The sequence below is a fragment of the Pseudophryne corroboree genome, chromosome 1, assembly GCF_028390025.1.
Source record: "Pseudophryne corroboree isolate aPseCor3 chromosome 1, aPseCor3.hap2, whole genome shotgun sequence".
NCBI lineage: Eukaryota > Metazoa > Chordata > Amphibia > Anura > Myobatrachidae > Pseudophryne > Pseudophryne corroboree.
In genome coordinates, this window is record NC_086444.1 from 365,830,400 (window position 1) to 365,855,747 (window position 25,348).

The 25,348-nt window shown below is 47.2% G+C and overlaps 1 protein-coding gene across 1 annotated transcript in view; it reads left to right on the top strand.

Annotated features, from left to right (window-relative positions):
• Nucleotides 1-25,348, top strand: part of DDX51 (DEAD-box helicase 51) — a 51,135-nt gene that overhangs the window by 9,023 nt on the left and 16,764 nt on the right. Inside the window, exons 2-6 of the mRNA XM_063913001.1 lie at nt 12,610-13,072; nt 13,184-13,334; nt 13,447-13,592; nt 13,672-13,743; nt 13,861-13,967. Of these exons, the coding sequence (XP_063769071.1) occupies nt 12,610-13,072; nt 13,184-13,334; nt 13,447-13,592; nt 13,672-13,743; nt 13,861-13,967 (939 nt within the window). The remainder of the gene's footprint in view (nt 1-12,609; nt 13,073-13,183; nt 13,335-13,446; nt 13,593-13,671; nt 13,744-13,860; nt 13,968-25,348) is intronic.

The following is a 25,348-nucleotide window of genomic DNA, read 5'->3' on the forward strand; positions in this document are numbered from 1 at the left end:
AATGATCAGGTCATATTTACTAAACGACGGAAGACGCCAGTAAGTTTTCCTGTGTCGGATTCTCTAAATCAGATGTTAGTAGAATCCAGACAGAATCCAGATAAACGGTTTTCTATACCTCGCAGATTTAAGTCTAGTTATCCGTTTCCAGAATCGGTAACGGGTACATGGGAGAATCCACCAATAGTTGATTCTTCAGTGTCAAAGCTTACCAAGAAATTAACCATACCAGTGCCATCAGCTACTACGCTTAAAGATCCGTCAGATCGTAAGATAGAAACTATGCTTAAATCCATGTATGTAGCAGCAGGTGTGATGCTAAGACCTGGATTGGTTGGCATTTGGGTCACTAAGGCGCTCATAATATGGCTTACAGAACTCAAATCGGCTTTACATGACGAAAACCTGATAATTCAGGTGAATCAAATGATTGAGGCTGTAGAGTATCTCTGTACAGCGTCTACTGACGTCTGTCAGCTCACTTCTCGTATTTCATCTTCGCTAGTTACGGCACGAAGAGCACTCTACCTGCGTACTTATCAAGCGGAGGCAGAGGTCAAACGAAGTATAGAGGCGTTGCCTTACGATGGCAAGAAGTTGTTTGGTCCAGAATTGGACGCATGGATTAAGGAGGCTACGGGAGGTAAGTCTGTGTTCTTACCATTGCCTCCACCTGCGCCAAGAAGAAGGTACGCTGGACCTTCGTTCAAATCCTTTAGACCTCAGCCCTTTCGAGGACGTGGCAGAGGATCAGCCACGCCTGCTAGACGTGGTCGAGGACGTGGTTTCCATCAAACCAACACAACTCGCCAAGACGCTAAGGTTACCGACAAGCCAGTGGCATGACGGGTTACCAGCCCATCTCGGTTCTCCAATTGTGGGAGCACGCCTTCAGACGTTCCATGGGGCGTGGTTCCACACATCCGCGGAGGGCTGGATTCGCAATTTAGTGTTAAAAGGTTACAAAATAGAGTTCGACTGTCTGCCGCCTCTGCGGTTTTTCAAGACAGGATTGCCTCTGTCGGACGACAAGAGGAGAGTTTTGCAAATTGCCATTCAGTCCTTACTGGATTCGGCAGTGTTGATTCCGGTCCCTGTACACCAACAGGGTCAGGGTTATTATTCAAGCCTGTTTGTGGTCCCGAAGCCGGATGGCTCAGTCAGACCAATATTGAACTTAAAGGGCCTCAATCAGTACGTAACTTACTACAGATTCAAAATGGAGTCTCTACGGTCGGTGATTGCGGGGTTAGAGACCAAGGAATTTATGATTGCGCTAGACCTCAAGGATGCGTACTTACACATTCCAATTTGGCAGCCTCATCAGAAATTCTTACGATTTGCAATACGCCAGAACCATTACCAGTTTCAGGCTCTGCCGTTTGGCCTGTCATCAGCGCCTCGGGTATTCACCAAAGTAATGTCTGTGATGATAGCTCACCTCAGATCCCTGGGAGTGACGATAGTTCCGTATTTAGACGATCTGCTCATCAAAGCTCCGTCTCAACAGATACTTACCCAACATGCGCTGCTAACTTACAATGTATTGGTTCACCACGGTTGGATTGTCAATTTCAAGAAATCACATCTGATTCCGTCTCAACGCCTTCAGTTCCTAGGTATGATTCTCGATACGGTCAATCAAAGGATTTACCTACCACAACAGAAAGTACAAATGCTACGCCATCTAGTACAATTAGTACTCAAACCACGCACAGTGTCGGTACACTTGTGCATTCGCCTGTTAGGCACAATGGTGGCAGCTTTCGAGGCGCTTCAGTTCGGGAGATTTCACTCTCGTCCATTTCAGCTGAACGTGCTTGCCCAGTGGTCGGGCTCGCATCTGCAGATTCACCACAGAGTGAGGTTGTCACCAATAGCAAGAGTTTCTCTGCTATGGTGGCTCAAGGAACACAATTTAACCGCAGGAAGACGGTTCGGAGTTTGCAATTGGATAATTCTAACTACGGACGCCAGTCTCAGAGGTTGGGGAGCGGTAATTCAAAATTGTCAGCTCCAGGGTCTCTGGGCGGATCACGAAAAATTGCTGTCAATAAATGTTCTAGAACTCCGCGCGATTTTCAATGCGCTACGACAAGCGGTGCACATGGTTCGCTCTCAGCCTGTCCAAGTGCAGTCGGACAATGCGACAGCGGTCGCATACATCAACAAACAAGGAGGAACGAGAAGCCGCATGGCAATGCGGGAAGTAGCTCGAATCCTCAATTGGGCAGAATACCACCAGGTGATATTGTCGGCCGTGTTCATTCCGGGAGTGGACAACTGGGAAGCGGATTATCTCAGTCGTCGGGATCTTCACCCAGGCGAATGGTCATTAAATCCAGAAGTGTTTCACATGTTGGTTCAGCGATGGGGTTATCCTCAGGTGGACCTGATGGCATCTCGACACAATCATCAAACGCCCCAGTATGTGTCCAGAACAAGAGATCCAAAGGCAGTCGCGGTGGATGCTCTCACTGTCGCGTGGCCGTACAGTCTGGTGTATCTGTTTCCACCGTTTCCGCTGCTCCCTCTGGTGCTAAAACGGATCAAAGGAGAGTCGCTCACAGTCATACTAGTGGCGCCTCATTGGCCTCGGAGAGCTTGGTTCTCGGATCTTCGAGGATTACTCGCAGACGATCCGTGGCCGCTCCCGATACGTCCAGACCTGTTACAACAGGGTCCTTTTCTTTACCCCGATTTAGCGCGGCTGCGTTTGACGGGGTGGCTGTTGAGACCGCCCTCTTAAAAAGAGAGGGCATTCCAGATTCAGTTATACCAACCATGTTACGAGCTAGGAAGCCGGTTACGGCAGCTCATTATTACAGAATATGGCGTGCCTATATAGGTTGGTGTGAAGCTCGGAAATTTCCGACATCAGCTTTCAAGTTATGCCGCCTTTTGTTGTTTCTACAATCAGGCTTAGATGGAGGTTTGCGTTTATCTACACTAAAGGTGCAGGTATCTGCTTTGTCAATTTACTTTCAAAGACGATTGGCTCTATTGCCGTCTATACGCACCTTTCTCCAAGGTGTAATCAGGGTACAGCCTCCTTTCATTCCACCTACAGCGCCATGGGACTTGAATCTGGTTTTGGAGTTCTTACAGTCTTCATATTTTGAACCCTTACAACAAGTGGATATAAAGTTTCTCACTTGGAAAACAATTTTTCTCTTAGCCTTAGCTTCGGCAAGGCGTGTTTCGGATTTGGGTGCCTTGTCATGCAAGCCACCGTATTTGGTGTTTCATGATGACAGAGCGGAACTTCGGACGAATCCCGCCTTCTTACCAAAGGTAGTGTCATCTTTTCACATCAATCAACCAATAGTAGTTCCTGTGTTGACAGCACAGTCTGGAACTCTGGATGTGGTTCGTGCGTTACGCGTTTATGTAACCCGAACGTCTTCAGTTCGTAAGACGGATACGTTATTTGTTCTCTATGATGCTGCCAAGATGGGTTGGCCAGCATCTAAACAAACTTTATCCAGATGGATAAAACTGACCATACGCCAGGCTTACCTTCATGCTAGGTTACAACCGCCTACGTCAGTAACCGCTCATTCCACACGTTCTGTGGGAACTTCATGGGCAGCTGGTCGTGGGGCTTCTGCGACGCAGCTTTGCCGGGCGGCTACATGGTCTTCAGTGCACACGTTTGTGCGCTTTTACAAGTTTGATACTTTTGCGGCATCAGCATCTAGCTTTGGCCGCCTAGTGTTACAAGTGCCAAACTGCTCTCCCGCCCACGGGGGAAGCTTTGGTACGTCCCAAGAGTACTCCAGTGACCCCTAGTGGATGAAAAAGAAAATAGGATTTTGGTACTTACCAGGTAAATCCTTTTCTTTGAATCCATAGGGGTCACTGGACGCCCACCCAGAGCAGTTTACTTACTTGGGGTTAGTTCTGAGGATCTTATGGTAACACATTTTCACCGACTGGTTCAAGTTACAAGTGCTGGTTAGGGTGTCAACTGTTAGTTGTCAGTAACGTTATGGGTTAACTTCGTTATTGTCAGTTATGTTATATGTAATACTCCATTATTAACCTCTCTTAATTCCTGTTCGGCTCAGTAAAAAACACTGAGTAAGTGCTCAGGGATATGGAGGGGTGGAGTGTTACTAAATTTAAATATTCAGTGCTGTGTTCCTACGGAAGCCCGTCCATATCCCAAGAGTACTCCAGTGACCCCTATGGATTCAAAGAAAAGGATTTACCTGGTAAGTACCAAAATCCTATTTTTTGACCAATGGTTATTATCGCGGTATCCAATTAGGGTCCGTTTCCAACGCCTTAAAACGGACCCGCAATCGTATGAAAACACATGGGAATGGGGATAAGTCCCCGATCCCATGTGTTATCCCGGCTCCAGAAGCCGCTTACTGCATATTATGCTTTGGCTGCCTGAGGCACCTGAAGCATAATCTGCGATAAGTGCCAGCATCGGGGGGAGAAGCGAGCAGCATCGGGGATAATAGGATAGCCCCCGGCGATACAGTTACCAAATTGGATGCCCCCCTCTGTTACAGTTTATGGGGTTTAGTATTTTTCTCTGTTGCACACTGAAGATTCTTAAAGATATGGTTTTGTCTCTTGCTGTAATACATTTTCCATAAATGTTAAGTTTTTCTACATTCTTTCACTGGCTTCAAGTGGTGCCACCTGGCACTCAGTAGTAAGAGATAGTTTTACAGCTGGTTAGGACAGTTGTCACAAAGTAATCCGGTTTACAGGCTTCAGCACGCTCATTGGAAGTGGAGTCCTAAACTTATGGTGGGTACACACTGGGTAATTTTGTAAACAATATGTCTACAATATTGTCCAGTGTGTATGTTACCAGCGATGCCCGATGCGCACTCCCGACCCCCGCTTTCGATTGTACGGGTGTAGTATGTTGTTATGCTGGTTGCCAGGATTCCAGCATACCGGCGTCGGGATCTCGACCAATGGCATGCCGGCAGCTGGGCGAGCGCAAAATGAGCCCCTTGCGGGCTCACTGTGCTCGCCACGCTGCGGGCACGGTGCACGCTATTTATTCTCCCTCCAGGGAGGTCGTGGACCCCCAAGAGGGAGAATAGCTGTCGGTATGCTGGGTGTCGGGATTCCGGCGCCGGTATACTGAGTGCCAGGATCCCAACAGCCTGTATACTGAATACCACCCGGCTGTACATGCTGCTCAGTCTTACGATATCGTAAGATGATGCATGTTCAGGTCGGCTGCGCCATGACGTCACTGTGCGATATCGCATAGTGTGTATGCACTATGTTGGCGAGAGGGGAAACACTATGCGATAACGCTCATGGAGCGCTTCGCATAGTGTCTACCCACCATTAGGCTTCTAGATTCAATAGAAAAAAAATCTTTGAATTTAAGAAAACAACAAACTGCTGCCTTCAGGTGGGTTGTCCGCGATCAGCCTGGTTTGGAGATATCTCCATTATATGGGCGAAAAGAGCAATCGCATATTTGGGGATTCAAATGCTCAAGAAGCTTCATTTACATGCATACAATATGACTAACAGGAAATGATGGCTGTCCTACTAGGAAGAGTCAATTTGGAGATTACTCTATTTCCTAGACCCTCTTCCTTTTGTTGTCTAGACGTGAAATAGAGAAGGTCATTCACACCTATACAAATAGTAAGAGATCCCAGACAGGCCTAGTGAAATACAACATAAATCCAATGTTGTATCATACCCTCCAACATTTTACACATAAAAATCGGTATAAATTAGTAAAGAGGGCGTGGCCACACCCCTTTTCCTATACTTTCAATGGAGGTTTGGAGAGCCAAAAATCGGAACAGACCATAAAACAAGGTACTGTACCTGCTAAAAAGGTACAGTTGGAGGGTATGGTGTATTAACTTACCTGCCATTATAGCCTATAGCCATGTTGCTCATTTTTGCTATTTAAGAAATTGGCTCCGTGACAACAATACTTACACAATTATTCTACTAGAGCATTCCCATCCTCTGCCCTCAAGGCACAGTAACAGTCCAGGTGTTATAAGCCCTACACACTGGCCGATATTGCTCAAAGATATGAACGATCTCGTTCATTATTGAACGAGATACCATTCATATCTTTGAGTGTGGAGACTCCAGCGATGAACGATGTGCGGCACCGCGCTCGTTCATCGCTGGTGCCCCGTCTGCTGTGCATGCAGGCCAATATGGACGATCTCGTCCATATTTGCCTGCACTTCAATGGAGCCGGGTGACGGGGGGAGTGAAGAAACTTCACTGCCCCGCCGTCGGGTCGCCTGTCGGCTGTATCCGCTACCGGGCAGCTCGGCGGCGGATCGGCCAATGTGTAGGGCCCTTTAGTGATATCCATGCTGGAGTACAGATGACTTAATTTATTCCTAAATTATTTTGATGTAACCATCTGTGCTGAAGTCTGGATATCATTGAAATCTTGACTGTTTGGAGGGGGGGGGGGGGGGGGGATAGCACTATTTTAAAGATAACAGCGCTGATAATGAGTGCCCCTGTCATTTGCCACATATCTCCTTCATACATGGGGAGAAGTGATATCGCGCTGATACCACTTCTCCAATATAACACTGCATAATGCATCTACCCCTGAGTGGTTGATGTATGAAACTGTGGTAAGAGTGGAGAAGTTACCCACAGCATCCAACCTTCTATCATTTATCAAGTATATTCTAGAACATGTTATGTAGAAGCTGATTGGTTTCTATGGGCAACTGGTCCACTTCTAAACTTTTTTTTTTTACGACATAATTTTTATTGAAACACTTCTAAACTCTTCATACATCAACCAATGAGGGGTAGATATATCATGTGGGAGAAGTTGTATCAGCGCACCTTATGTGCACTGATATCGCTTCTCCCCCCATGTATGCTGGATACAACCCCTGGATTCTTTGATGGTGTTAATGTGACTTCATTCATCCGCCTAAATGACTGTGAGGTGTACACATTTGTTCAATCCAACCCATTGTTTATGAACAGTCACAAAGTGTGACACATTCTCCATCACACACATAAGCTGAACCTTTGCTGCGCAATCCACATGTTCAATCTGTAGAAGCAGGTTACCCTTTCAGTATGTGGTCCACTGCAGTTTTAACTAGATAAACAGATGGGGAAACCTTTGACATTTCTACAAGACTGAAAAATATACTGGGATTCCGCCATTTCCCTTAGCAATGCGTAAGTGCAGGCCCAACGCTATACAGTTAGTCTCCAGGATGATGTCCCCAAATGGTCATAGCAAATGGTTTGTCAATTATAAAGAACCCTGCACATTAAGAAATTACTATATACTACTCTTCCCCACTACCCCGATTAAAATGAACAGAGTACAGTGGAGGAATCACTTTCCTTCCCTGACCAAACCCATAATGTTGCAGCTGTTTGCTAATTCTGTTAAGCTACTTCCAATGGCATCACTCGTTGAGCTCTTTCTTAACATATTCCATACCGTAATCTCTTCCCTCATTGCAGATATTGACCAAGTCAGCAGAGGATCACACTTGTCCCAAATGTGGGTCTCCTAGGGCAGACTTGGTCCACTGTCTCTGGGCGAGTCATATGATAGCATGATTAGGGGCACAGGTGTGTCGTTATGTTAACTTCCACCAATACCCCTTTCACATTGCACAAATAACCCGGTATCGACACGGCATATTGCCGTGTCGAAACGGATCAGTGTGCGATGTGAAAGCACTTTGGCCGAATTAACGGGTCGCCTGAACCGGCAATTCAACCCGGTAAAAAAGGAGGGTTATTACCGGGTTGAATACCGGGTCAGGCGCAGTGTGAATGGGAGCCGTTTCGATGCGACACGGCTCCCATTCACAGCATAGGGAGAGGCGGTGCAGGAGATGAGCTCCGCCTCCACCCCCGCCCCTGCTGCGCCCCCCCTCCCCCTGCTGCAATGGCAACTGACCCGGTATATTGCCGGGTCAGAAAGCCACCAAAGCAGAGCAAATGCCGGATCCCACCCGGTAAGGACACGTTTCTCTTACCGGGTGTGATCCGGCATTTGCGATCTGAAAGCGGCATAAGTTTCTACCTCTTTTTCCAGAAGGTAGATTTGGCACACCTTCCCCTTTCCATTATACTTGGCCATAATTAACTATTGATGTTAGATGATTTTACTATTAATGGTGGAAAGTAATTGCTATTCTGTATTGTACATACACAGCTGTAGTGTTTGTTCATTTACACATGTGATGAATAAAAAACATTGACCATCCATGATTAACCTGTCTATGGACAATCCTATCCTTGAGTCATTGGGGTCATCAGCGGTAATTGCAATATTGCAGTCCAGACTGTATAATAAAAACTCTTTGCATGGGGAAGCATAGTGATTACAGCATTACGTTTAAAATAAGCAAATTCTGTGATTTATAATTAATAGTAAACGCTCCTTAATTAGTCATGCCAAGATGTAGGTCTCATTATGCTGCAAAAGGAGCACAACACTGAAACCACTGTTGCAGACTGGATACAACCTTACAATGTATGGGAGATTGCAGCACACATATTTCAATCCAGCAGGGGGCGATAGAGGTACATACAGTCTGAAGCCCACATATTGATGATGTAATTGGAGTGTAACTCTGCTTGCTGTGTTCCCACGTGATATACCTCTGGCTATTATTGTGATATAATCAGAATTGGGTGTTTGAGTTGCTATGTTGCCGTTTGTCATCAATAGGTGATGTCTGTAACCACCTATAGGTACATGCTTATGCTGCTTATCTCTGCCCCTTTCCAGCATCTGAGGCACCAGAGAAATTATTTAGGTATTTACTTTATTAAAACAAACATCTGAAGCTCCCTGTCACTTCTGCTGTTAGAGGCGCTACACAAGTGCAGCCTATAGCAGTGGTTCTCAAACTCTGTCCTCAGGACCGCAAACAGTTTGCGTTTTCCAGGTGACCCAGCACAGGTGTATTCACTACTCACCGTCACATTTTATAAGATTATTTCACTTGCAATTATGTGAGAAGACCAGGGGCGTATCTACCCATTGGCCAGGATGGCACTCGTCAGGGGCGCCAGGCAAGGAGGGGGCACGCACCTGTCAGTACCATCCACGTCCTGGGGGTAGAATCCAGTAGTACTGTCAGACTTGGTGACTGTCTGTTAGTGCCGGTGTCAGGTGGCAGCGCACCGCACCTCATTTGTAATCAGATTCAACATAAACTACAGCTCCCAGCATCCCCTGTTGCCGTGAGCTTCGGGAGCTGTAGTTTAGTTTGAGTCTGATTGATAACTAGTGCAGTGCTGTACCGCTGGACACCGGTGCCGGCAGTAACAGACAGTCACAAGGTACAATCCGGATTAAGTGAGGGGTGGGGTGGCACAGGACTGCACTGCACGGCATTGGCCTTCGGGAAGTGGGCGGAGTGGAAACAGGGGGCGGGGCTACACGGCACTCAGTCAGTGCCAGGCAAACCAGCAGCATGGGGGAGAGGACAAGGAGCGACTAAAGTACATGCATTGAGTGTACCCTGACTGTGAAGTGAGGGAGGTAAACACTATATAGTCTGTCTGTATGTGTGTCTGCATTTATATATGTGATTATATGTGTATGTATGTTTGTGTGTATAAGTATCTACTGTATTTATGTGTATTAGTGTGTAACTATATATGTATGTGACTATATATGTGTGTAACTATTTGTATATACTGCATGTGTGACTGTACTGTATATCATATGGTACTGTATGGGTTTTGTGTGTGACAGTATATATGTAAGTGTATATGTGTGTGCCTATGGGCAGGATCAGATGAACTAATGGCAGTGGGGGTTATTTTGTAAGGATTAAAAAGCAGAATCTGCAATCCTTTGTATTGCATGTAGGGGATGCTCATCAATCGCAGGGCGAGGCCGGCCAGCATGCTGAATGGCCTGCTCAGTGACAGCGACCGCAATTTCATTGTGGTCACAGCAACTGTGGACGACCCCCTGCAGCTGCAGCTAGGCTGCGTATGCAGGTGGTCTGCCGCCATTTTTTCCATAGGGGTGGCTGCGTGTGATGTCACCCAGCCGGCCCAAAAAAGCATACTGCCTGACCCCGTTTTTCCCACGCCGCTCCCGCAACGGTCCATCACTGCCCTCCGCCTCTGCCTATCAATCAGGCAGAGGCGGAGGGCATTGTGTGGGCATTGTGCTGCATTGTGGGTTCTTCACGAAGGATGCCAAAACCATTGTTGAGGTTGTCTCATCAGTAGCACTTTTTGGATGACCACTCCATGACTTGTCAGCCACATTCCCAGTTTCTCAGAATTTGGAAATTAGGCAACTGACAGTGTTATGTGAAATTGGAGATCTTTCTGGGTGCCAGTTGTTAAAATCTGCAGCTATGACACGGAAACTTAGTTCTCCAGACATTAAAATGACCTCAATTCTCTCCTCTTTTGTCAAAGCCGAAAAAAGTGTTGTAACTTTTGAACCATAACTGCTATTTCAAATCTGTTTGTAGCTATTAACTATTCAGCAAATTCTGATGTTTTTTGACATGTTACACGACCCCCTTTCCTTTTGAAAAAACTGACTTGGATTCAAGATGGCCGATTTCAAGATGACGCTCATGTTTGGAACATACCCTAAAACAGTGGTTCTCAACCTCGGTCCTCAAGTACCCACCAACAGTTCATGTTTTCCAGGTCACCTAGCTGGTGCACAGGTGTATTCATTACTTACTGACACATTTAAAAGATCCACAGGTGGAACAAATTATTTCACTTGCAATTCTGTGAGGAGACCTGAAAAATATGAACTGTTGGGGGTACTTGAGGACCGCGGTTGAGAACCACTACCCTAAAAGATGGGCCACCTCACCCATACCGTACTGGAGTACTCGGTCTTCCCATTTCCTGCACAGTTTTTGACACAAAAGGGTGTACTGCGACCAGTAGCGGATCTTGCCACGGGCAAGCAGGACTTTTGCCCGGGGCGCCGCCTTCCGGAGGGCGCTGCACCGTGGCAAGATCCGCCACTGCTGCCCGCTGTGTCCCCCGTCCGCCTCCGCTGCCGTCCCCGTTTGCCTCCTGTGAAGGGAACTAGACGCTATGCGTCTAGTTTCCCTTCGTGGAGAGTAACTTTGCTGAGCGGTGCGCGACGACGTCATCGCGCACCGCACAGCAAAGGTCGTCAATGCAATTCAGTGCTTTCCGTCAAAAAAACGGACTTTCAAAATTCGACTTTTTGAAATTCGACTTTTGTCAAATTCGACTTTTCTGCAATGATACAAGTGCTGCAATTCGACCAAAGTGTATTCAATTGAAGTTTGGAAATTCGACAACAGTGCTTTTAGACAGTAAATTCGACATTTTCAATCCGCCACACTTTGGTGGGTGAAACTAATAAAAAAAAATTTAAAACATGTTTTTTTTGTGTTTTTTTTATTTTTTTTATTGATAATAGCATATCTATTTATATTAGAAGGGATTAGGTACTTGGTTTGTCTTTTTTGGAGGCACAAGTATTATTTATATATTTTTTTAAATAATATATTTATTTATTTATTTATTTTTAAATGGAATGTTAAAATCCCGGAAAAAAAATGGCGTGGGGTCCCCCCTCCAAAGCATAACCAGCCTCGGGCTCATCAAACTGGTCCTGGTTCTAAAAATGCGGGGACAAAATTGACATGGGATCCCCCGTATTTTTAAAACCAGCACCGGGCTCTGCGCCTGATGCTGGTGCAAAAAATACGGGGGACAAAAAGAGTAGGGGTCCCCCGTATTTTATACATCAGCATCGGGCTCCACTAGCTGGACAGATAATGCCACAGCCGGGGGTCACTTTTATACAGTGTCTTGCGGCCGTGGCATTAAATATCCAACTAGTCACCCCTGGCCGGGGTACCCTGGGGGAGTGGGGACCCCTTCAATCAAGGGCCAGGGGTGAAGCCCGAGGCTGTCTCCCCCCCCCCCCCCCCCCCCATCCAAGGGCTGCGGATGGGAGGCTGATAGCCTTGAGGAAAATGACAAAGCCCGGTGCTGGTTTTAAAAATACGGGGGATCCCATGTCAATTTTGTCCCCGCATTTTTAGAACCAGGACCAGCTCGAAGAGCCCGAGGCTGGTTATGCTTTGGAGGGGGGACCCCACGCCATTTTTTTACGTGTTTTTCCCCGTTTTTTTAAATCGCAGCAAAATCCGGCAAATCGGCCGTTTTTCGCCCGCGGGACTGTCGAATCCGTTTTTCATTGAATATGGTGAATTCCGGAAGCCACCTGCCGGAATTCACCTGTCGAATTGTGTCGAATTAAAAAACGGCGATAATTTGCCGCAATTCGCCGCTAATTGCATATACCCCTAAGTTGTAAACCGTTATAAATAAGATCATTGTTCTTATTTTAGTTTACAATAGTATGTAATATTAGCACTTTCTACCACTTATATATCACTGGATAAAAGCATTTCTGTTTTGTTACAGTAATTTATTCGTACAAATAAGCTTACATTTTCTCTTTAGTATCCAAAACACAGACATTATTTCTTATGATGTCAGTGACGCCTCATGTATAATAGATTCCATTATGATTCAGTGTAAATCTTTTTCTCTTATCCACACACTTTAATTTATTAATGGGCCATTAACACTTTCATACTGTAGGTACCTTGGTGATGAGGTGGATCCATCAGAAGAACGTTCCAAAGCTTTGCTAGAGAAGTTACTTCAGCAGGCCAAAGAACGGCAGCAGCAGCTACATGGTAAGGTGCAGAAAGTAAAGAAGGCACCTAAGTCCAGCAATGAAGAGGAGGTAGGGGATATTGCTACAACTGAGCATCTTAAAGTGAAACCGAAGAAACGTAAGAAAATACAGTTTGATGAGATACCTGCTGAGGTGGAGAGTCCCACTGATGATGCTGACCCAGAGGATTATCAAGAGACCGTAAAGGTGAAAGCAAAGATACCACGTAAGAAGAAAATCAATAAAGAAGAGCAAGAAGAAAGCATTTGCTTAGAAGCAGCGCAAAGTGAGGATGGAAATGTGGAGCAGAAGAGTGTAAAAGATACTATTTCAGATCCCAACTCTATTCTTTTAGGTGGCTTTGAGACTAAACCTGTTCAGAAGGTAATGTCATTGTGTGTCCTCTTTTTCTCCTGTATGTCACATTTCCATGCATCTGCTGTGCAGTGAGCTTAGTATGTTTTACAATGATCCCATCTTACTTTTCTTGTGTAGGTTCTGCCTGTCCTACCCCAGTGGCTGGCAAATCCTAATCTAGTGCAAAAGGGTGTTAAAGATAATCTAGTCCCCATTCACGACTTTCCTGGTCTGCACCCAAAACTTCTTAAGAAATTGGAAGCCAACAAAGTGAAGTCTTTCTTTCCAGGTAGTAAAAATAATTTACATTCATCTTTCCTTTTATTTCTTACATTTACGTGGTTAGAGCTTCAACACACGCTCTGTATTTTCTTTTGTACTCGCCCACATTTATACTTTAGTTCAAACAGAAGTTATCCCAGCTATTTTGGACAGTTGCTCCCACAGTTTCCTTCTTGGGAGGAGTGGTTATCGCCCAAGGGACATTTGTGTTTCTGCACCCACTGGCAGTGGAAAGACTCTGTCGTTTGTTGTTCCCATAGTGCAGGTGAGTTTGCTGAAAGCAGTTACTGGTGCCGTGTGTTCTGCACCTGAGCTCTTACCGGGATATCTGTCTCTATTGACAGGCACTGCTGCAGCGCGTTGTATGTGAGGTGCGTGCTCTGGTCATGTTACCCACCAAAGAGCTAGCACAACAGGTAATTATACAATGTCTGACTGGCTCAACTGTGTACATCAACAACCACCAGCTAATATTTTCCCAAACCATCTCCATTATTTGTGAGTTATACGTTTTGGGTTTTTTTCCCCATCAGGTCTGCAAGGTTTTTAATATTTATGTGGATGGTACCGGCCTGAAGGTTGTTTTATTGGCGGGACAAAAATCTTTCTCGAATGAGCAAGAGTCTTTGGTGAATAAAAGGTGAGTTGTTGTTCTTGTTGTGTGTGCTTTTTTTTTTTTTTTATGCAAGTAATATTTATTAAAAATTTAGTATATCTGGACAAAAGAGAACAACTGTTCACCATTGCAATACAATAGAGTATGAATGAAATACTAATACAAATGTATGCTATAAAAAGTAGCAAAGTACAATAAAAAGGAAAACATAACATAAAAATAGCCGTGGTATGTCAACAGAATGAAAACTGTAAAGAATGTCCACCTAAAAAAGAACATAAATGTAGATTAACGAATGCAATAGAGAAGAAAGAAGGAGACCAAGCAAAAAGTGATCAACAAAGGAGGGGGCTAAGGAAGGGAAGTGTAATCGAACACGGCTGGAGCACAAATAACACATGTGGAACTAAGAACTAAGGTGTACCAGTAAGGGACTTGTTTCCATCAGATTCACAGAATTCCATCCATGGGAACCATATCGCAGAATTGGTTGGAAACATCCGGAGAGGACATTATAATATCATCCATAGATCTATATAATTCTATTCTTTGAAACAGGCCAGTAAGTGTCGGGGGAGGTAGATTTCCAATGCACAGGAATAACTGCCCCGTTGAAATATTTCAACAGTGATTTTTTTTGTAGATAGATAAGGGCAAGGAGTGCAAACTTTACAGCCAGAACTCGGGCCCATATGGCATCTCTGAGCCTAAAATTTTGCTTGCAGTTGAAATCGCCTCCTCCCAGAAATTCTGCAAAACTGGACAAGACCACCAAATATTAAGTGGGGACCCCAAATCGGTGCCAAATCTCCAACAACTGGCAGGTAAACCTGAATACATCTTTGATAAGCTGGATGGGCATTGGTACCATAGGGATAAATCCTTAACATGAGTCTCCAGCGTGAGTATATTGGTGGAGCTACTCCAAGACTTTTCAAAGATAGGCTGCCATTTAGGGATACTGATATCCATGCCAAGGTCCCTCTGTCAGCATTTAGTGAAGTTTGGTAGTGTAGAGAAATGGTTCTCCATTAGGAATTTGTATATAGTTGTTAATGTGTGAAGAAGAATTCTGTGGCACCACCAAATCCTCAAAAAACGTCAGGTCCCGAGTCCCTGCACAGTGAAGATCTCTGGACAGAAGGAAGTGTTTAACTTGGAGATACCTCCATATCTCATTATTCGAGATGGTCCACTTGGCATGGACATCAGGAAAAGGCATCACTCCAGAGGAGACATATAACCGTCCAATCTGCAAAATACCCACATGGCACCCTAGTCTAAAGGCATGCTTCGAGACCCCAGGCAGAAATGCGGAATTATCGAGTAGCTGGGTTAAATGAGAGTAAGTTGATGAAATATATTTCTTATCTCTAAGACGCTTCCATACCGTGAGAGTAAGGACCATGGTTGTATGTGGGACACCAGGCAAGATCGAGAGCCACGGTAAAGCAGTTGATGGGGATTTTAGAAAGGAACCCTTAGTGGTCACCCATTGTTTCATTGAACTTCGCCTAGATCAATAGTATATTCTGGTTAGCGTAACAGCATTATAATAGGTGCCAAAATGTGGGAGTTGGAGACCGTCCAAATGTCTTCTACTGAACAAAATTTCATGTTTAAATCGGGGAGTTCTCCCACCCCATACAAAATTTCTCACCATACGATGAAGTTCCACAATCTAACCATGTTGGACTACCACTGGTAATGCTTTTAATAGGTAGAGTATGCAGTGTTGTCCTTTTATTTATTATTATTATTATTATTTTTCTCTAACGTCCTAGAGGATGCTGGGACTCCGTAAGGACCATGGGGATAGACGGGCTCCGCAGGAGACATGGGCATTTTAAGAAAGACTTTAGGCTCTGGGTGAGCACTGGCTCCTCCCTCTATGACCCTCCTCCAGACCTCAGTTTGATGCTGTGCCCAGAGGAGATGGGTGCACTGCAGGGAGCTCTCCTGAGTTTCCTGTAAGAAAGTATTTTGGTTAGGTTTTTTATTTTCAGGGAGCCTGCTGGCAACAGACTCCCTTCATCGAGGGACTGAGGAGAGAGAAACAGCCCTACTTCTCTGAGTTTCAAGGTCCTGTTTCTTAGGCTACTGGACACCATTAGCTCCAGAGGAATTGGTACGCAGGTTTCATCCTCGCCGTCCGTCCCAGAGCCGTGCCGCCGTCCACCTCGCAGAGCCAGAAGATAGAAGCCGGGTGAGTATGAGAAGAAAGAAGACTTCAGAGGCGGCAGAAGACGTCTGATCTTCATAGAGGTAACGCACAGCGGTGAAGCTGTGCGCCATTGCTCCAGTTCACCTCACACACTCCGGTCACTGTAAGGGTGCAGGGCGCAGGGGGGGGCGCCCTGGGCAGCAGTATAAACCTCTCCTTTGGCAAAAGCATATATATACACATGTACAGCTGGGCACTGTACATGTATATAAAGAGCCCCCGCCATGTTTTGATAGATTTTGAGCGGGACAGAAGCCCGCCGCCGAGGGGGCGGGGCTTCTTCCTCAGCACTCACCAGCGCCATTTTCTCCACAGCACAGAGCTGAGAGGAAGCTCCCCGGACTCTCCCCTGCTAACTGACGGTGACAGAGGGTTTTTCAAGAGGGGGGGGGGCACATAATTGGCGTGTATAAAGTTATAACAGCGCTACTGGGTAAAACATTCTGTGTTTCTCTAACGTCCTAAGTGGATGCTGGGGACTCCGTAAGGACCATGGGGATTAGCGGCTCCGCAGGAGACTGGGCACAACTATAAAGAAAGCTTTTAGACTACTGGTGTGCACTGGCTCCTCCCACTAAGACCCTCCTCAAGACCTCAGTTAGATTCTTGTGCCCGGCCGAGCTGGATGCACACTAGGGGCTCTCCTGAGCACCTAGAAAGAAAGTATATTTAGGTTTTTTTATTTTCAGTGAGATCTGCTGGCAACAGACTCACTGCAGCGAGGGACTAAGGGGAGAAGAAGCGAACCTACCTAACAGGTGGTAGTTTGGGCTTCTTAGGCTACTGGACACCATTAGCTCCAGAGGGATCGACCGCAGGACCCGACCTTGGTGTTCGTTCCCGGAGCCGCGCCGCCGTCCCCCTTACAGAGCCAGAAGCACGAAGAAGGTCCGGAAAATCGGCGGCAGAAGACTTCAGTCTTCACCAAGGTAGCGCACAGCACTGCAGCTGTGCGCCATTGCTCCTCATGTACACCTCATACTTCGGTCACTGATGGGTGCAGGGCGCTGGGGGGGGGGTGCCCTGAGGGCAATAAATAACACCTTGGCTGGCAAAATATACATCATATATAGTCCCAGAGGCTATATAGATGTAAAATCACCCCTGCCAGTATCACAGAAAAAGCGGGAGAAAGTCCGCCGAAAAGGGGGCTTCTCCCTCAGCACACTGGCGCCATTTTTCCCTCACAGTCCCGCTGGAAGGAAGCTCCCTGGCTCTCCCCTGCAGTCTGAGAATACTACAGAAGGGTAAAAAAGAGAGGGAGGGGCACTAAATTTAGGCGCAGTATAGATATATATATGTAATATATATAAAAAAGCAGCTATAGGGAAATCACTCATTGATAGTGGGATCCCAGTGTTATATAGCGCTCTGGTGTGTGCTGGCATACTCTCTCTGTCTCCCCAAAGGGCTTTGTGGGGTCCTGTCCTCTGTCAGAGCATTCCCTGTGTGTTTGCGGTGTGTCGGTACGGCTGTGTCGACATGTTTGATGAGGAGGCTTATGTGGAGGCGGAGCAGATGCCTGAAAATGTGATGTCACCCCCTGCGGGGTCGACACCTGAGTGGATGGTGCTGTGGAAGGAATTACGTGATAGTGTCGACTCCTTACATAAAAGGTTTGACGACATACCTAATGTGGGACAGCCGGCTTCTCAGCCTGTGCCTGCCCAGGCGTCTCAAAAACCATCAGGGGCTCTAAAACGCCCGCTACCTCAGATGGTTGACACAGATGTCGACACGGATACTGACTCCAGTGTCGACGACGAAGAGACTAATGTAACTTCCAGTAGGGCCACACGTTACATGATTGAGGCAATGAAAAATGTGTTGCACATTTCTGATGTTAACCCCGGTACCACAAAAAAGGGTATAATGTTTGGAGAGAAAAAACTACCAGTAGCTTTTCCTCCATCTGAAGAGTTAAACAAAGTGTGTGAAGAAGCGTGGGCTTCCCCTGATAAAAAGATGGTAATTTCTAAGAGGTTACTAATGGCGTACCCTTTCCCGCCAGAGGATAGGTCACGCTGGGAAACATCCCCTAGGGTGGATAAAGCGCTCACACGCTTGTCGAAAAAGGTGGCACTACCGTCTCCGGATACGGCCGCCCTGAAGGAATCTGCTGATAGAAAGCAGGAGGCTATCCTGAAATCTATATATACACACACAGGTGTGATACTGAGACCGGCTATAGCTTCAGCCTGGAGGTGCAGCGCTGCTGCTGCGTGGTCAGATTCCCTGTCAGAAAATATAGATACCCTAGACAGGGACACTATTTTGCTGAACGTAGAGCATATAAAAGACGCACTTTTATACATGAGGGATGCACAGAGGGATATTTGCCGGCTGGCATCCAAAATTAGTGCTATGTCCATTTCTGCCAGGAGAGGGTTATGGACTCGGCAGTGGACAGGTGATGCAGATTCCAAACGACACATGGAAGTTCTGCCTTATAAGGGTGAGGAATTGTTCGGGGATGGTCTCTCGGACCTCGTTTCCACAGCAACAGCTGGGAAGTCTACATTTTTGCCCCATGTTCCCTCACAACCAAAGAAAGCACCGTATTATCAGGTACAGTCCTTTCGGCCCAATAGGGGCAAGCGGGTTAAAGGCGCGTCCTTTCTGCCCAGAGGCAGAGGTAGAGGGAAAAAGCTGCAGCATACAGCCAGTTCCCAGGAGCAAAAGTCCTCCCCCGCTTCCTCTAAGTCCACAGCATGACGCTGGGGCTCCACAGGCAGAGCCAGGTACGGTGGGGGCCCGTCTCAAGCATTTCAGCAATCAGTGGGCTCGCTCACGGGTGGATCCCTGGATCCTTCAAATAGTATCTCGGGTACAAACTGGAATTCGAGACGTCTCCCCCCCGCCGTTTCCTCAAATCTGCCTTGCCAACCACTCCCTCAGGCAGGGAGGCAGTGTTACAGGCAATTCAAAAGCTGTATTCACAACAAGCGATAGTAAAGGTGCCCCTACTTCAACAAGGAAGGGGTTACTATTCCACAATGTTTGTGGTACCGAAACCGGACGGTTCGGTGAGACCCATTTTAAATTTGAAATCCTTGAACACATATATCAAAAAATGCAAGTTCAAGATGGAATCGCTCAGGGCGGTTATTGCAAGCCTGGACGAGGGAGATTACATGGTATCGCTGGACATCAAGGATGCTTACCTACATGTCCCCATTTACCATCCTCACCAGGAGTACCTCAGGTTTGTGGTACAAGATTGTCATTACCAATTCCAGACGTTGCCGTTCGGTCTCTCCACGGCTCCGAGGGTCTTTACCAAGGTAATGGCGGAAATGATGATACTCCTTCGAAGGAAGGGAGTTTTAATTATCCCGTACTTGGACAATCTCCTGATAAAGGCGAGGTCCAGAGAGCAGTTGTTGGTAGGGGTAGCACTATCTCGGGAAGTGCTACAACAGCACGGCTGGATTCTAAACATTCCAAAGTCACAGCTGGTCCCTACGACACGCCTGCTGTTCCTAGGGATGGTTCTGGACACAGAACAGAGAAAAGTGTTTCTCCCGGAGGAGAAGGCCAAGGAGCTGTAATCTCTAGTCAGAGGCCTCCTAAAACCAAAACCGGTGTCGGTGCATCACTGCACGCGGATCCTGGGAAAAATGGTAGCTTCCTACGAAGCGATTCCATTCGGCAGGTTTCATGCTAGAACCTTTCAGTGGGACCTGTTGGACAAGTGGTCCGGATCGCATCTTCAGATGCATTGTCTGATAACCCTGTCTCCAAGGACAAGGGTGTCTCTGCTGTGGTGGCTGCAGAGTGCTCATCTTCAAGAGGGCCGCAGATTCGGCATACAGGACTGGGTCCTGGTGACCACGGATGCCAGCCTTCGAGGCTGGGGAGCAGTCACACAAAGAAGAAACTTCCAAGGACTATGGTCAAGTCAGGAGACTTCCCTGCACATAAATATTCTGGAACTAAGGGCCATTTACAATGCCCTAAGTCAGGCAAAACCCCTGCTTCAAAACCAGCCGGTACTGATCCAGTCAGATAACATCACGGCAGTCGCCCATGTAAATCGACAGGGCGGCGCGAGAAGCAGGACGGCGATGGCAGAAGCCACAAGGATTCTCCGATGGGCGGAAAATCACGTGTTAGCACTGTCAGCAGTGTTCATTCCGGGAGTGGACAACTGGGAAGCAGACTTCCTCAGCAGGCACGACCTCCACCCGGGAGAGTGGGGACTTCATCCAGAAGTCTTTCAAATGATTGTAAACCAGTGGGAAAAACCACAGGTGGACATGATGGCGTCCCGCCTAAACAAAAAGCTAGAAAAATATTGCGCCAGGTCAAGAGACCCGCAGGCGATAGCTGTGGACGCTCTGGTAACACCGTGGGTGTACCGATCGGTTTATGTGTTCCCTCCTCTTCCTCTCATACCAAAGGTACTGAGGATAATAAGGAGAAGAGGAGTAAGAACTATACTCATTGTTCCGGATTGGCCAAGAAGAGCGTGGTATCCGGAACTTCAAGAAATGATGTCAGAGGACCCATGGCCTCTACCGCTCAGACAGGACCTGCTGCAGCAGGGGCCCTGTCTGTTCCAAGACTTACCGCGGCTGCGTTTGACGGCATGGCGGTTGAACACCGGATCCTGAAGGAAAAGGGCATTCCGGAGGAAGTAATTCCTACGCTGATAAAAGCTAGGAAAGAAGTAACCGCAAACCATTATCACCGCATATGGCGAAAATATGTTGCGTGGTGTGAGGCCAGGAAGGCCCCAACGGAAGAATTTCAGCTGGGCCGGTTCCTGCACTTCCTACAGTCAGGGGTGACTATGGGCCTTAAATTGGGTTCCATTAAGGTCCAGATTTCGGCTCTATCGATTTTCTTCCAGAGAGAATTGGCTTCACTACCTGAAGTTCAGACTTTTGTTAAGGGAGTGCTGCATATTCAGCCCCCTTTTGTGCCTCCAGTGGCACCTTGGGATCTCAACGTGGTGTTGGATTTCCTAAAGTTACATTGGTTTGAGCCACTGAAAACCGTGGATCTAAAATATCTCACTTGGAAAGTGGTCATGTTGTTGGCCTTGGCTTCGGCCAGGCGTGTTTCAGAATTGGCGGCTTTGTCATGTAAAAGCCCTTATCTGATTTTCCATATGGATAGGGCAGAATTGAGGACTCGTCCCCAGTTTCTCCCCAAAGTGGTATCAGCTTTTCATCTGAACCAACCTATCGTGGTGCCTGCGGCTACGAATGACTTGGAGGCTTCCAAGTTGTTGGATGTAGTCAGGGCCCTAAAAATTTAGTTTCCAGGACAGCTGGAGTCAGGAAGACTGACTCGCTTTTTATCCTGTATGCGCCCAACAAGTTGGGTGCACCTGCTTCTAAGCAGACTATTGCTCGCTGGATCTGTAGTACGATTCAGCTTGCACATTCTGCGGCTGGACTGCCGCATCCTAAATCAGTAAAAGCCCATTCCACGAGGAAAGTGGGCTCTTCTTGGGCGGCTGCCCGAGGGTTCTCGGCTCTTCAACTTTGCCGAGCTGCTACTTGGTCGGGGGCAAACACGTTTGCTAAATTCTACAAATTTGATACCCTGGCTGAGGAGGACCTTGAGTTCTCTCATTCGGTGCTGCAGAGTCATCCGCACTCTCCCGCCCGTTTGGGAGCTTTGGTATAATCCCCATGGTCCTTACGGAGTCCCCAGCATCCACTAGGACGTCAGAGAAAATAAGATTTTACTCACCGGTAATTCTATTTCTCATAGTCCGTAGTGGATGCTGGGCGCCCATCCCAAGTGCGGATTGTCTGCAATACTTGTATATGGTTATTGCTTAACTAAAGGGTTATTGTTGAGCTATCTGTTGAGAGGCTCAGTTGTTATCATGCTGTTAACTGGGTATTGTATCACGAGTTATACGGTGTGATTGGTGTGGCTGGTATGAGTCTTACCCGGGATTCAAAATCCTTCCTAATTGTGTCAGCTCTTCCGGGCACAGTATCCTAACTGAGGTCTGGAGGAGGGTCTTAGTGGGAGGAGCCAGTGCACACCAGTAGTCTAAAAGCTTTCTTTATAGTTGTGCCCAGTCTCCTGCGGAGCCGCTAATCCCCATGGTCCTTACGGAGTCCCCAGCATCCACTACGGACTATGAGAAATAGAATTACCGGTGTGTAAATTCTTATTTTTTTCCTGGGTCATATAGTGCTGGGGTGTGTGCTGGCATACTCTCTCTGTCTCTCCAAAGGGCCTGGTGGGGAAACTGTCTTCAGAAAAGAGCTTCCCTGTGTGTGTGTGGGGTGTGTCTGTACACATGTGTCGACATGTATGAGGTTGAAGGCTCACCTAAGGAGGAGGGGGGGGAGTGTATGAATGCAAGGTCTCCGTCGGCAGCGCCGACACCTGACTGGATGGATATGTGGAATGTCTTAAGTGCTAATGTGAATTTATTGCACAAAAGATTAGACAAAGCTGAGGCTAGGGAACAGTCAGGAAGTCAAACCATGCCTGTCCCAAATGTCGCCGAGTCCTTCGGGGTCTCAGAAGCGCACACTATCCAAAATAGTTGACACAGATACCGACACGGATTCAGACCCCAGTGTCGACTACGATGATGCAAAATTACAGCCAAAAGTGGCTAAGGGTATTCGATATGATTATTGCAATAAAAGAGATTTTGCATATCACACGAGGGTACACATGTATAAAGAGAAAAAGCCTGAGGTCACCTTTCCATCCTCGTATGAGCTGAACGAATTATGCGAAAAGGCTTGGGAAACCCCAGACAAGAGACTGCAGGTTCCCAAAAGGATTCTTATGGCGTATCCTTTCCCGCAAAAGGATAGGATACGATGGGAATCCTTTCCTAAGGTGGACAAGGCATTGACACGCTTATCAAAAAAGATAGCGCTGCCATCCCAAGATACGGCTACCCTCAAGGATGCTGCTGATCGCAAGCAGGTGGTTACCATGAAGTCCATTTACACACATTCTGGTACAATACTTAGACCGGCAATGGCGTCGGCCTGGGTTTGTAGTGCTGTGGCTGCATGGACTGATTCCTTATCAGCGGAGATTGAGACCCTAGATAAGGATACCATTTTAATGACCCTAGGGCGTATAAAAGATGCTGTATTATATATGAGGGATGCACAAAGAGATGTTTGTTTACTAAGTTCCAGAATGAACGCTATGTCTGTTTCCGCTAGGCGAGTCTTATGGACCCGACAGTGGACGGGGGATGCCGACTCGAAGAGGTATATGGAGTTTTTGCCTTACAAAGGTGAGGAGTTATTTGGAGAAGGCCTCTCGGACCTAGTCTCCACAGCTACGGCAGGTAAATCGAATTTCTTGCCTTATGTTCCCTCACAGCCTAAGAAAGCGCCTCATTATCAAATGCAGTCCTTTCGTTCGAATAAAAGAAAAAAAGTACGTGGATCGTCCTTTCTTGCCAGAGGTAAGGGCAGAGGAAAAAAGCTGCACACAGCTAGTTCCCAGGAACAGAAGTCCTCCCCGGCCTCTGCAAAATCCACCGCATGACGCTGGGGCTCCCTCAGTGGGGGCACGTCTTCGACTTTTCAGCCACATCTGGGTTCTCTCACAGATGGATCCCTGGGCAATAGAAATTGTTTCTCAGGGATACAAGCTGGAATTCGAAGAGGTCCCCCCTCGCCGGTTTTTCAAATCAGCTCTGCCAGCTTCTCCCTCAGAGAGGGAGTTAGTGTTAAATGCAATTCAAAAAATTGTATCTTCAACAGGTGGTGGTCAAGGTTCCCCTACTGCCACAGGGGAGGGGATATTACTCAACCCTGTTTGTGGTCCCGAAACCGGACGGTTCGGTCAGACCCATTTTGAATTTAAAATCCCTGAACCTATACTTGAAAAAGTTCAAGTTCAAGATGGAGTCGCTCAGAGCGGTCATCGCCAGCCTGGAAGGGGGGGATTTTATGGTTTTCCTAGACATAAAGGATGCGTACCTTCATGTTCCAATATTTCAACCTCATCAGGCGTTCCTGAGATTTACTGTACAGGATTGTCATTACCAATTTCAGACGTTGCCGTTTGGGTTTTCCACGGCCCCGAGGATTTTCACCAAGGTACTGGCGGAAATGATGGTGCTCCTGCGCAAGCGAGGTGTCACAATTAGCCCATACTTGGACGATCTCCTCATAAAAGCGAGATCTCGGGAGAAGTTACTGGACAGCGTGTCACTTTCATTGAAGGTGTTACAGCAACACGGCTGGATTCTCAATATCCCGAAGTCGCAGCTGGTTCCTACGACGCGTCTGACCTTCTTGGGCTTGATTCTGGACACAGACCAGAAAAGGGTTTTTCTTCCGACGGCAAAAGCTCAGGAACTAATGACTCTGGTCAGGAACCTATTGAAGCCAAAACAGGTGTCAGTGCATCACTGCACTCGAGTCCTGGGGAAAATGGTGGCATCATACGAAGCCATTCCCTTCGGCAGGTTCCATGCGAGAACCTTCCAATGGGACCTGCTGGACAAGTGTCACATCTACATATGCATCGGCGGATCACCCTGTCCCCCAGAGCCAGGGTATATCTCCTGTGGTGGCTGCAGAGTGCTCACCTCATAGAGGGCCGCGGGTTCGGCATTCAGGACTGGATCCTGGTGACCACGGACGCAAGCCTCCGAGGTTGGGGAGCAGTCGCACAGGGAAGAAATTTCCAAGGTCTTTGGTCAAGTCTAGAGACTTGTCTCCACATCAACGTCCTGGAATTGAGGGCCATATACAATGCCCTACGTCAAGCGGAGGCATTACTTTGCGACAAACCAGTTCTGATTCAGTCAGACAATGTCACCGCAGTGGCTCATCTAAACCGCCAAGGCGGCACAAGGAGCAGGGTGGCAATGGCGGAAGCCACCAGGATTCTTCGCTGGGCGTAGAATCATGTCAGCACACTGTCAGCAGTGTTCATTCCGGGAGTGGACAATTGGGAAGCAGACTTCCTCAGCAGACACGATCTGCATCCGGGAGAGTGGGGGCTTCATCAGGAAGTCTTCGAGCAGATCGCAAGTCGGTGGGGACTGCCCCAAATAGACATGATGGCGTCCCGTCTCAACAAAAAGCTAAAAGGTATTGCGCTAGGTCAAGAGATCCTCAGGCGGTAGCTGTGGACGCCCTGGTGACACCGTGGGTGTACCGGTCGGTCTATGTATTTCCTCCTCTTCCTCTCATACCCAAGGTGTTGAGAATAATAA